Here is a 14,065-nt window from a genome sequence, read left to right as displayed (position 1 = left end):
CTATTTCATTTATTGGAGGTGGATGGATAGATTCTATTTGTCCTATTTTAGGTATGTCCCAAATGTTTGATTTTATTACATCTATTTCTTTTCTGAGAGGTTTTTTGAAATATTTGTTATACCAGTTAAAGAATGAAATTTCTCTTTTTGTTTTATTTAAATGTTCATAATAAAATTTCCAAACTTGTTCTTGCTAATTTTCTGTCTTTCCTTCGAATTCTTTTCTGTGTTGGGATAAAAGATAGTCTAACTTTATTTGGGGGATATTTATTTTAAATTCTTGTTTTTCTATTACATGGATTTGTGGTGAATCATCTTGCATTTGAGACTGAGTAGGGGATGAATTTGGAGATTGTTGGGTGCAGTTTATTTTTTTAGGGTCTTGATAATATGGAATTGGAATTGTTTCATCTTTTACTCAATTGAGTTTTAATTCTCTACTTGTGGATATTCTTCCTGGGATTAAGTTTTCTTGTAATGGTATTGAAGTAACAGAACTATGTTCATCTGTTAGTATTATTGATCTTTTGAATGTTGGAAAATTAATTTCTATATTTCCATCTGGATATTGTATAATGGATTCAGGTTCTTTGTTTTCTGGTATTTGTGATTGGCCTTCTCCTGTTAGATTCCAAGTTGCTGGCAGCTGAACATCGTTCCAGGAGATTCTTTTGGGTACTAGTTTATTTGATTTGTAAATGTTACTTTGTAGTAATAGAGTTTCTCCTTCTAAAGATGGTCTTGTTAAAGCTCCTGGATTTATTGTTGTTGTCATGGTTTTATAAATAATTCTAAATACTAGAGCTAATGGTTGTGATCCTGGTATCATGTTATATCCTAAAGTTTGAATGTTTAGACTTAAAACTTTCATTATTCCTAGGTCTGTCAGGGCTACTGTGAAATTGGAAAAACTATTAAAATAAATTGGTCCATCACAAAGACTTGATTCTACTAATCCTAACAAAGAATCTGAGAAGTTTAAGGGTATGTTTGATTAGGCTTGGAAAATGGCATGGATTTGAATTTCCATGGAAAATTAGAATGTCAAGTGTTTGATTGTAACATTTTCCATGGAAATCTATTTTCCAACCCCATTAAAAATCCACCATTTGCTGAATTTTAAAATCCCACCTTCACCCCAAGGAAATGAGTTTCCATCCAAGATGGACTTTTTGTTTAATTAGATTACCCAACCCTCTTCACCAACGAAACCTTCTTCACCAACGAAACCCTCGTCACCAACGTCTGCAACTTCCATAAGTTCGTCACAGGTTTATTCTTCTTCTTCTTCTTCTTCTCTCTCTCTCTATCTCTCTCTCTCTCTCTCTCTCTCCAAGTAACCTAATCTTTGTTTCTTTTTTCTCAGTGGATCTAGAAGAGAACCCTAACTCTAGAGAATCTCTTCCATATCACAAGGTAAGCTCTCTTTAATGTACATTTTGAATTCTTTGATGGAACCTCAAATCCATTTTTAGAATGAAAGAAATTTATTTGGTATTATATCAAAATCTGATTTGAGTTGTGGAAGGTTAGGATTCGAATTTGAAAAGGTTTACTTTGTTCATTTGTGAAAAATTTTGAAGTATTTATGTATGTTAGATGTTTGAGAAATTGCCTAGTTGAAGTTGACATTTGGAAGTGTTATGGGAAACTTTGAAGGATTTAATATGTAGGATATTTTTTTGTTGAATTTTTATTTGGAATTGTATGTGTTTGTTGTAGGATTTATTAATGTTTACTTTGTTCATTTGTGAAAAAATTTGAAGCATTTATGTAGGTTAGATGTTTGAGAAATTGCCTAGTTGAAGTTGACATTTGGAAGAGTGTTATGGGAAACTTTGAAGGATTTAATATGTAGGATATTTTTTTGTTGAATTTTTGTTTGGAATTGTATGTGTTTGTTGTAGGATTTATTAATGTTTACTTTGTTCATTTGTGAAAAAATTTGAAGCATTTATGTAGGTTAGATGTTTGAGAAATTGCCTAGTTGAAGTTGACATTTGGAAGAGTGTTAGTTATGGGAAACTTTGAAGGATTTATTTATGTAGAATATTTTTGGTTGAATTTTTGTTTGGAATTGTGTGTGTTTGTTGTAAGATTTATTAATAGCAATTTTATTGCACCAATTTTAGTGAAGCATCCTTGTTGATTTCTATTATGGAATTGGTTGTATTTCACCCTTTTGTTCATAGTGATTTTATTGCACCAATTTTAGTGAAGCATCCTTGTTGATTTCTATTATGGAATTGGTTGTATTTCACCCTTTTGTTCATAGTGATTTTATTGCACCAATTTTAGTGAAGCATCCAAAGTGATTTCTATAAAGGAATTTGTGGATTGTAAACTCTATTGGAACCTAAGTTAGTCCAAATTTGATGGTTTGAACATCTTATCCAAAAAAAAAAGACTTTTGTTTAGAGAATTTTATTTTTATTTTTTTAATCCTAACCGTGGGATTGATGGGTTTTAATCCTAGCAAATGCGTATAAATCATGTAAAATATGTGTGCCTTCATGACTTATGTTGTTTTCTTTTATCTATTAGTGTCGGTTGGTTTGTTGGGAAAATATTTTCATGATTTTTTTTCTTGAGAAATTAACATTAATAAAATAGGTGAGAACATTAATAGAATCTTCTTAAATAAGTTGGATATTCAATTTAATGCATCAAAGAAATATTAGATGAAGGGGGGCGTTCAATGGCTAACCTTTTGGCAAAACATTTTTCAAAACATGAGTTAGAGGTTTTGGAATGGGCTGATTTTTGGTGAGGATGATCTCTACGGTGAGGAGATCATCATCACCAAAAATCAACCCATTCCAAAACTTCTAACCCCATCAAAAACAATTTACAAAAAATGGACAGTCCACAATTTTTCAACTTGTAAACATGAGTTAGAAGTTTGGAATGGGCTGATTTTTGGCAAGGATGATCTCCTCACCATAGAGATCATCCTCACCAAAAATCAGCTCATTCCAAAACCTCTAACTCATGTTTTGAAAAATGTTTTGCCAAAAAGTTTGCTAAAAAGTTTGCCATTGAACGCTACCTTTAGATGAATATTCAATTTGTTTGTCATGACTGTTCTCTAAAACTTGAATAAGTTGGATATGGGTAGATCTGGTTTTGGATCTTATTCAACCCAAACAAACCTGTGATCCATATGGCATGAACCAAACTGATCTATGAACACATATATGGGTCAGCTTCACATGACTTTACAAAAGGGGCTACTTACCAATATAAGGGTCAGATCTGATCCAAGGCTCATGCATGGACCATATAGTCAACTAATCAAGTTTTGAAGTCGGCCCATGTTTGTGTCTTAATAATCCTAAGTCCCAAACCATATGTATTGGTGTCAGACATATGTAAGGGTGTTAATGTGTTGAGTTGGCATGGTGGGCTTCTAAATCTGGTAGATGTGGACCAATATTTAATTTTAGCCCTATTAGATAGATGGGTTGTACTTGAAAATTGGAATAGAGTAGGCAAGGATTATAGCGAGATTCCTTAACTGTTCAAAATGAGTTCTGCAGGTGACATGCCATGGGTGGGATTTATAATTGATGCCAAAATTGGGATTTAGAAGGTGATTAGGTGAAAGTTTCTTGGTTTCTTACAGGAAATTCACACACGATCTTTACGAAAATCGGTTGCCAGAATTATTGCTATTGCTCTGAATTTTCAAAATTTTGTTGGAATAGAAGCATGTTTTATTTATTGTGGTTGATTTGATTTTTTAGTGACTCGCATAGTTGACTGATTCAAATGTTTATATGTGGTCATTTTCTATTCTAGTTTAGGTGCTTACATTTTAGAGACATGATCATGTGTCAATTTCTGACACTAATATGAAGTGTGAAGACACGCCTACTCTCACATACCCAGTATGGTGATTGCAGCTTCATTATTCATGATGATCTTCTTTTATTAATCTTACTTTAGTTTAATGTTTTGGTGCCATCAATCTTGTGATTTGTACCTAATCAAGTTTGGATTTTTTTTTTCACTTGAACTAGATTACATATCGAGATAAAAAGTTAGGGGGAAACTATTCCCACATAATCATGATACTTTTCTTCACTACAAGATTATTTTCTTTTATTTTTCTTGCAACTAAATGGCAATCAAAAATGGAATTCAAGAATACATGGCTATAAAAAATGGAATTCAAAAACACATGACTATCACTACCAAAGTTCACACTCTATGGAATAATGCTTCTTGTTGTTATATATAAAAGAGCTACTATTGGCACTCGAACTTTTACTTATTACAGCCCAACTAAAAATAAAGAAAATAAGTGAATGGGGTGTAATAAGAAAATGTTGAGGTGACAATAAAAGCTTGGTCATTTCTTATTCATATATGATTATGCCTTTCTTATTTCTATTGTTTAAATGCTTGATTGATAGGATGTTGACTGCACAAGAAAAGAATAGGATTGCGGTCATGACATTGATATTCAGTACATATGTGATCTTAACTCATCTTAGACGTAGGCGATCTCTACCTAGAGCACCTATAATAAATAGAGATCATGAGAGAAGACAGATTTTGAATAGGTTATACAATGAAAGTGACAGGCATTGTCATGAGCAACTTCGAATGAATAAAGCTGCATTTCATAGATTGTGTAACCGTTTAAGGATGCATGGATTGGTTGATCGTCGATCAGTAAAAGTCGAAGAACAAGTCTCAATGTTCCTATTAACAATTGGGCATGATTTGAAGAATCGACGAACAAACTTTTCTTTTATACGATCTTCTCAAACAGTTAGTCGTTATTTTCATGTTGTCTTGAAAGCATTGATTAGTATGTATAAGGAGGTCATCAAGGTAGCAAAACAAACAAATTCTCCCAGAGACAACAACAACATTAGAAATTGGTACCATTACTTTGAGGTAATTGTAAAGTTGACTATGCTTACAAATAAATTTGTATCGATGATATGATATAATTATGAGATTTTGATTTAATATAGGATGCTATAGGAGCTATAGACGGTACATACATTCATGCAACAGTTCCTGTGGATGAACAACCTAAGTACCGTAATAGAAAAGGAGATATTCGTCAGAATGTTTTGGTCGCATGTACTTTTAATATGAAATTCACATATGTGCTCGCTGGTTGGGAAGGATCAGCACATGATAGTCGCTTATTAAGAGATGCAATTAGACCTAGGATTGATAGACTCATTGTGCCACTTGGTGAGTATAATATTTGAATTATTATATTATATTATTTCCTAATATGATGATATGTAAATATGATTAGTGTGTAACTTTATTTTATAAATTTGCAATATAGGTAAATATTATCTTGCAGATGCTGGGTTTGCAAATGTTCCTGGTTTTCTTACGCCTTTTCGTGGTACTCGATATCATTTAAATGATCATCGTGGGCGCCTTCAGTCGAATGCAAAAGAACTATATAATTATCGTCATTCTTCATTACGGAATGTAATCGAGAGAACAATTGGTCTTTTAAAGAAACGATTTGCATACTTGAGATCTGCATCATTTTTTGACATCAAAACACAAACTAGGGTTATCTTTGCATGTTGTGTTATCCATAATTACATTAGAGATTTTGACCCGGAGGACATATGCGAGGGTGATCAGATAGAACTAGAAGAGGAAGAACATGATGACATGCCCGAACAAGAAGAACAAATAGTTATTGTTACTACTCCAGCATGGACAGCAAAAAGAGAAACATTAGCCGAAGTCATGTGGGCAGAATATGATCAACGTCATCCATAGTTATTATTATTTTTTTTGTTTTATTTTTTGTTTTGTTTTTTTTTTTTTTTTTTTTGTTGTTGTAAATCCTTCAAATTCAATGTTTTTCTTTTGAATGTTTATTATAAAGATGAAAATTTGCATGTAATGAATCTGATTTGAGGTTTTAAGCTTGCCTTTTATAATATGTAGGATTTTGTCTCTTACAATATTAGAATTATAATAATGTTCTCTTTTTTGAAAATTGAATATTGCTTGAAAATGACTAATATTTATAACTGATAGTTTTTCTATCATATCTACTTTGCCTTTCAGGTTTAGCTAATCTTCTATTCATTTTTAAAATTTTAATACATTTATTTGTGATTGAATGTGTATGAATTTACTTATCATAGGAATGGAATCTTCTTCTAAAAAAGGCAGGCAACAAAAGGAGAAGCAACCAAAAGATAAACCATATTTGACATGGGACTTACTTATGGATAAAATTTTAATTGAAGTATTGTTGGAGGAATATGCTTTAGGACTAAAAACTGACAATGGATGGAATACGAAAGACATAAATAATGTTTGTTTTGTCCTCCGTAATAAGTTGCAAAAAGAAGTAAATGCCCAAAATGTACGATACAAGCTCAAGACACTTAGAAAGAGATATCTTAATGCAAAGGAGGTGATTTCACAAAGTGGTTTTGGATGGGATAAGGATACTCAATTAGTGACAGCAGATGATGAGGCGTGGAAAGAGTATATAGAGGTATGTTTTCAAAATATTAAATTTAAGGACATTTTTTTTCTTCATACATTTATCATTCTGATTATTTTTTTGTCTTTTCTTATTAGAAACATCCAAAAAATGCAGAATACCGTCACAAGTGCATCCCATTTTATGATGATCTTGCCATTATTGTCGGTAATGATCAAGCAAGTGGAGAACGATGTACAACTGGAATAGAAACTGAACTTGAAATGTCTCCAATTGAAGAAATAGGTAAGAATTCTTCCTTGGTTTATGCAATTATTTTGAAAATTGCATACTTCATCTTTCAATGTATTTTTTTAATTTTTTTTTGTACTAGATCTTGATGAAATAGACGATGAGGTACAAGAAGCAATTGGACAAGGTGACGTACCTACACAACAAACAGGATCTTCATCGGTGCCTTCTCGTGAAAATTCTTCGTCTAAGAGAAAGCGAAAGCGTAATTCTGAAGAATCTAATGATGCAACGATTTCCATACTTGCCTCTGCAGCCATGCGTATGACAACGGCAATGGAGAGACCTAACATAGCCAAATTGCAAAAGGAACTCAATGAAGTTCCTAATATCTCTCGAGAAATCATGTTAGAAGCGATTGATTACTTGGGTGAGCGTCAAGAAGCAGCACACATATTCCTTGGCTTGGCAAGTGACATGAAGAGGGATTGGTTATTTAGGCGCTTAGGAAAGTCAGATGACACTTAGGATCTGTTAGATGTCATATTTTTTTTTGGGAGATGTATTTACTATAATACAAAAAATCATACTGATTTGCAATGGTTATATGTTGCATTTTTTGGGGGATATGTCTTACATATATTTTTTGGGTATACTTATTTTGTATTAATCATGATGTATGACTAATTCATCATGCTTGTAAATTTTATACCACATCAATGTTATATATGGTAATTTTTGTAGTGAAAGTATGTTTTTTTAGATAGACTTTTATTGTATAGGATCCATTTTATTTAATAACTAAAATGACAATAAACAGTGAAATTGAAAAATATTTAAATTTTCCAACTTGCAATCAAACAATAGATTTGGAAAATGAATGCATTTTCCCATGTGCAATCAAACAGAGAGAAATTTTCTCTATGAAAATTCAAATTCCATACCATTTTTCCATGGATTTCAAATTCCATGAAAAATGAATTTCCATGTGCAATCAAACATACCCTAAGTGTCTTTTATCTTTTAAAAATAAAATATTTATTTTTGCATAAACATAAGGGTCTCAACGAGTATCCAATGTACCTAAAACAATTAATTGATTTTAGGTCTACAAATATGGACATGATCTTTTTTCTGTCTGATTATGGGTAGCATCCCGGACCCAATAAGAATCGGGTCTCCTTCGAGTACCCAAATAGTAAATCTATAATATTATAATAAAATTGGTAATCTAACTAAATGCTTACAAAGAGATGTCTTAAAGTAACTATAGTTGAAGAAAAATTAAAATATAAAGAAAATGTGGATTCTTTAATTTTTACCTTTTCTCTACATGCTCCCATTCAATTTCCAGATTTTTATACAATTTCAAATGGTTCATATTATAATTTTTTATGCTTTCATTTTCAAAAGTTTGATTTACTTAAAGAATTTATTGTCAATTTTAACTTTCAATTGAGGAAATAGTAGATAAATGTTACATTTATAAATAATTATCTAGTTTATTGGATATTCAAAAAAAATTCTCATTTAAAAACACATAATCTATCTTAGTGGGTACCCAAGGGAACTCAATGGGTATTGGAAGTATGTCGAGTTGATTCTAATTCCAATGATCCCATGCCAAGAACTGAAATCAGTGGCAATCAAATCCGAGATTTTATTTTGGGTAAGGTTATCACAATATGTGGTACCGATCCAAAACGACCATTGCTGAGTTTAATAATTTATCTCGTCTAAGACGAGTTTAATCGTTAGAGACAAGTTGGTCTTCTAAAAACCGAGTTTTGGAAACCATGTATTATCATTCCTTTTGAAACATTTCCTCATCTCATTTTGTCACTGAATACTAAGGGTATCTGAGTCAAGCCAATCCCTCTCCCCTCTTCCTTTGGTGCACCAATTAATAAATAAATAAATTGTTCCAATGGCATCTCTCTCCTCCGCACTTCGTCTTCCCCACCGAATCACCACCCTCTCCTTCGAGTACTCTCCCACTACAGCTGCCTTTGGATTACCAGAGAAAAAGCCCACAATTCTCAAAATCAAAACCCCAATCAGTTATCATATCTCTCTTCTCCCTACGCTCTCTCATTCTTTCCAATTCCGTGCCTCCTCTGCTTCCTTCAACACCTTCGAAGATTCTCAGGAATACGAAGAAGAAGAAGAAGAAGAAGAAGAAGAAGAGGAGGAGGAGGAGGAGACAACAGCAGTAAGTGAAGAGAGCAGATTATATGTGGGAAATCTACCTTATTCCATGACTTCTTCACAACTCACACAAGCCTTCAGTGAAGCGGGCAGAGTCGTATCTGTAGAGGTTTCATTTCTCATCATGACCCACCGCTCCCCACATTGCTTCGTCTCTTTCTTACTGTTACATGTAAACCTTATGTGTTTCTCTTGTTTTTTTAGATAGTTTATGACCGAGTAACAGAGAGAAGCAGAGGATTTTCTTTCGTGACGATGGGCAGTGTCCAAGAAGCCAAAGAGGCTATTAAGATTTTCAGCGGATCTGTAAGTATTATATTTAATTTATTGAAATTATTTTTCAGAATCACTGAAGACATAGTTTTTAGCTCGATGTAATAGTTAAAAAAATCGTAAATTGGGTTCTAATTGTTTCAATTTTTCATGATTTCGTCTACAATACCACATCAATTTAGCAATTATAATAAATGATGCAAACATTAAAATAATATGGGTTGTAGACAATGTTCAGAATCGACAATTATACAGTAGTGGTCAGTTCGGTTTTATTAGGATAAAGATAGGCAAAATCTTGGGAAAAGAATTGGAATTTTTTTTGGAATTATACAAATTATGTTTTGGGGGTTTCTTCCCAAAAGCCCATCAATTTCAACCTCCCTAAAAACCCAATCTTGTTCTTGAGATCCGAAAGTTGAAGAAAATAGAATCTTGATGTTGAAAGGGGTGTGGGCCTCTGTGTGTGGTGGGTTGGGGAGGGGCCAAAAGAGAGAGAGAGAGAGAGAGAGAGAGGGGGGGGAGGGGGATTCATCTGTAAATTGCTAATTAATTCGTCGATTTAAACAGTTGGTCCCTTATTTTGAGTATTTTTTAGAAAAAAAACTCGAGAATATTTTTTTTGTTTCATTTGCAAAGTATCAGTCCATGATGGCTTTGAGGGTCATATATAAGAGATCTTCTAGGCAAAAAACCCTCCATTTGGATGTATTATAATCCTGTTTTTCTTACAATCACGAATTAATTGCTACATTGGATGGTTGTTTGTGGTGGTTACTTATAGCAAATAGGAGGGCGGACTGTGAAGGTGAACTTTCCGGAAGTTCCACGAGGAGGAGAAAGGGAAGTGATGGGTCCAAAGATCCGTAACAGCTATCGAGGCTTTATTGACAGCCCCTACAAGCTCTATGCTGGAAACCTTAGCTGGGACCTTACTTCCCAGGACCTAAGAGATGCCTTTGCTAACCATCCCGGCTTATTGAGTGCCAAGGTCATCTTTAACAGGGATACTGGGAGATCTAGAGGTTTTGGGTTCGTCTCTTTTGCTTCGGAAGAAGAAGCACAGTCAGCGCTCGATGCCATGAATGGAGTGGTAAGCATGACTTAACCATTGAAATGTGCAGATACAAATATGTACTCTTTTTCTCTCTCTCTCTTTTTTTTTTTTGGCATTATTTGTTCATGTATGTATGTAATTAGGAGGTCGAAGGGCGACCCCTGAGGCTAAATCTGGCTGCAGAAAGGACTGCAACCAATGCTAGTCCATCCCAAGAAACAAAGACAGAAACAGATATCCTTCGCAATGCAACTCAATCCGGCATTGACGCCTACTGAGTGGAAGAAGTGCGCAATTGGTTGGTTCGGGATAATGGAGAAGTTTTCCTTTTGTTCCATGTTATCCTTTTGTTTAGCCCTCCTTATTAGATTACTAGAATGTGATGCATTATAATATCGTGTATCTTGATATCATATCAAATTTATTAAGATTAGGATAGATTCTGATGAGATTAGATTATATTAGGTTTCCTTATCTAGTGTTTTTTTTGTACTTAATATTTGCTTTTGATTTTCTATATAAACCCGTTAGTGTCCATTGTAACTCATTTAAGAGAATAAATAATTCCATTCTTCTTTATGCCTCATTACCCACTGTTCACGGACAAGGGAACAAAAATGGGAAGTCGAAGTAGAAGTTGAGTTGAAATTCTTTACAGTGGTGCAAAGTGTAAGCATAGTAGTGTTGGGTTGCATGAGAAGCATCAATAGAGATACTTAACCTATGAAAATCCATTGTTCTTCAGTTTATATAATGCCTTAAACATTATTTGCAGAGAATCTATAATGATGTTGATCTGGGTATCTTCTTATTGGCAACACATATTGGAAATCGAACTTAAAACTTGATTTCAGTTAATAATCCCTGATTAAATCAACTTGGTTAAGAGGCACGTAAACGCTTCTTGAAGATTGTTGGAGCCTCCCGTTTATAGAAAAGAGCACAACAATACTATCTCTAGGATTTAACCTAGCCTGGACTCGATCTCATTCCTCTAAAAGTTAGCACTACTTTGTAGGAACTTGACTTGATCTCATTCCTCTAATAAGTCTCATAAAAGACTATAATGAAAATTGAGAGATGAGGGAAATGTGTGAGATTTTTGTGAGATATGTGAGTGTTACCACTAATTGATGCAAGGTATCACCATTAAATGATGTATGTCAACTTCTTGGATATCCATGGAATGACACCTATTCACAAAGTATAAATCCAAGCAGTTACTAATGTGGATTTATTCGGACATGAATTTCATTTTCTTCACAAAATTTATCAAATTATGTGTCGAGGAACTCACCACCTCAATCAAATAAAAGAGTTTTGATCCTGACATCATGAAAATTCTCAATTATGCTTTAAACATCCCAAACGCTTCAATTTTTTAGCGTATGATGTAAACATACGTATATCTTGAGACATCATTTACAAAAGTTATAATATATCTCTTATTACCTTTAGTTTGAATATATATCATTTTATAGATATCATTATATACGAGATCTAGGACCTTGGTGTTCTCTCAACAATTTTGAATGAGGTTCTCGTAAATTTTGCATTTACTACAAGGTAGGAACTTTTGTTAGCGTTTAAAACTATCGTTTGAGATTAAGCATTGATTAATCATATATATTAATCATTGTTACGATTTATTTGGTCTAATTTATCATGTCAAAGATTACAAGACTTGAAAAATGAGCATAAGTATTAAGTTTGAACATACTTGACACATCATAGTCCTTAACAACTGTGTGGTCAGATTCTCGTGAACGGTGCTGGTGGACTCTGCTTCACGAATCCGAAGTCACTTCTTCCACCTCCTCACTAGTGTCGGCGTGGTACCTGCCAAAAACTCTCCGACACTCAAGTTAGAGAAGTAGAGGAATAATCGAATAAACTCATTAGGCCTCCAATTCGTAAAAAAAATCTTCTCCTCAGTGCAAATCGTGTTATTTATAAATCATTACTTCGAATCAAGGTTTCCCCTTCTCACAAGAAGTGATCCCGGAGAATCCCCTGATTCCTTGGATCCTAAATGAAATGGGGATTTCCTATATTGGATATGCTATACTGAAGAGATATCCTCCGAGATCCTTGGGCTTGACGTGCGCATATTAGGATTATGGGTATTCTTTGACCAGGTTTGCCCTGTTTGGAAGATCAGATCTTATTTAATGTTGTGCTACCCTTCTAATTAAACCAGGTGTTTTTTGCTTTGACCTGCCCTTCTGTTGGGTAGCTCTCTTATGCTACCACTAACCGACTTGGACATGTGTACGATTTAGATAACTACGCAGTTATTTTTCTCTACAATTACCCCCTCTCTAGGAGATGCAAAGTCTCGTCGTCTCTTTGAAACATGTAACCTTCTCCTGATTGGCTGCCAGGATCCTCTATAATTGCTTTTATTCTTAATGAATCGTAGCATTTAATGCTATGTCGTTTCAAATCTTTCTTTGATGAATGAGACGAATCGTCTTTCATCTGTGCCCGTCCACGTGCCCCATTACTATTCTTCTATAAATATTAAACTTTGTACTAATTTTCCCTCTTACTATGTTATTGCTCTCTGTGATCTCGTCTCTTTGCATTTTACGAAAAAATTCTTTCTCTATTTTTCTTTTTGTTTCATTGTCATTTTTACCTTTTTCAGGCTAAGGTAATCTTATTCTCTTGTTTTTTCTTTTTTACAATCTTAATTTCTCAATGACTGCCAACATGACCCAACTTCGAAGGGAACTTTTATATCCCTACCTCTGTGTCTATTCGAGTCTACAAAGACCCCATGAAGTTTGGCAAATGTCGACAGGGAGAAATTATGGCCTATGCCGACTAAATTAAGGCTAGCCATAGTTTTCTTCTCTCTCCCTTAAGATAAACTGGGCCCCAGGCCAAATGTCTGGCAACTTCTACGATCTAGTGGAGATAGTGAAGAAGATGGGCATAACCCCCAATGACTTCCTCTCCAAGTACAATCTGAAAGCTATCCTCAGTATCCTAGATATTACTCGATATCCTCCAAGAGTGCAACAGTTGTACTGGCTCCATTTCTTCCCAATGCTAACATAGAGTGGTACAAGGACCCTCTGATTGTCTTTGGGAACTGGGAATTCGCCCCTGATGCTCCTCGTGAGATATTTAAGGTCCTCAGACCTTCCAGTGTAAAATTGGTTTTTAAATATCTGGTTGTGTCTCATTCTTCAATTTGTATATAGCTGAATTTAACTTTGTTTTTACTTTCTTTTCTCTCTACAGATTCTTCTACCCTTTCCATTGTTAAGGCTAGGAAAAAACAGCGCATGGCATCTCAAGATAGGAGTTTAGTGGTAGTGGGCCTCCAAACCAGAGCTGCTAAAGGGATGGTGGAAGGTGATCAGATATATTCTTTCCATTCTGTTTTGTCTCAGCCACCTGCACAATGGGTTTCCTTTGATCAGGTCGAGCAGATTTCGGAAGATCTTCCATTTCCCTTTGTGTCTGTTTCTGCCCTTCATTCTCCTTCAACCCTCTTAAGGTTCTCCAATGTCATGAACATCGACCTCTCAGAGTTCGTTCTCTTCCTTATCCCTACCGTCAAGGCTACTCCTCCCTCTAACCCGAGTAGGAAGAAAAGGAAGAAGAATCTGGCCCCTCATGTTTCCATCCCCACTAGGGAAGTAGGCCAACTGACACTGGTGCGTAGGGAGCAAAACGACCCAACTTCTACCTCTACTTATGTTTTTGCTTATATTGTTGTTATTGCTTCTACTATTACTGTTGCAGTTGTTGCATCTGCTGAGTTTCTTAAGAAACTCACGCTCAGGCAGTGCAGAGCTCGGACACAATTAGGGAATATAGCACTGTCT

The 14,065-nt window shown here is 34.5% G+C and overlaps 2 protein-coding genes across 3 annotated transcripts; both read left to right on the top strand.

The window, feature by feature from the left end:
* Positions 1–978: 978 nt before the first annotated feature.
* Positions 979–7,434, top strand: LOC147384471 (uncharacterized protein At2g29880-like). Of its 2 annotated transcripts, XM_086425947.1 has the most exons (5): positions 979–1,271; positions 1,367–1,416; positions 6,147–6,505; positions 6,592–6,739; positions 6,828–7,434. In XM_086425947.1, exons 3-5 carry the CDS (start codon positions 6,149–6,151, stop codon positions 7,211–7,213), a joined length of 891 nt encoding a protein of 296 aa, XP_086282073.1. In that variant the 5' UTR covers positions 979–1,271; positions 1,367–1,416; positions 6,147–6,148; the 3' UTR covers positions 7,214–7,434. The 2 variants fall into 2 exon arrangements, with proteins under 2 accessions (XP_086282073.1, XP_086282072.1); XM_086425946.1 differs by lacking the exons at positions 979–1,271; positions 1,367–1,416 and having other exon boundaries at positions 6,122–6,505.
* Positions 7,435–8,436: 1,002 nt separating this feature from the next.
* Positions 8,437–10,809, top strand: LOC147384470 (33 kDa ribonucleoprotein, chloroplastic-like). The gene is made up of 4 exons (XM_086425945.1): positions 8,437–9,002; positions 9,098–9,199; positions 9,951–10,259; positions 10,367–10,809. The coding sequence occupies exons 1-4, from the start codon at positions 8,613–8,615 to the stop codon at positions 10,499–10,501; spliced, it is 936 nt and encodes a 311-aa protein (XP_086282071.1). The 5' UTR covers positions 8,437–8,612; the 3' UTR covers positions 10,502–10,809.
* The last annotated feature ends 3,256 nt before the right edge of the window (positions 10,810–14,065 follow it).

The sequence above is a fragment of the Akebia trifoliata genome, chromosome 15, assembly GCF_017979445.1.
Source record: "Akebia trifoliata isolate Shusen 1 chromosome 15, ASM1797944v1, whole genome shotgun sequence".
NCBI lineage: Eukaryota > Viridiplantae > Streptophyta > Magnoliopsida > Ranunculales > Lardizabalaceae > Akebia > Akebia trifoliata.
Note: the sequence above shows the minus strand (reverse complement) of the source record. Positions and strands in the feature narration are given on the sequence as shown.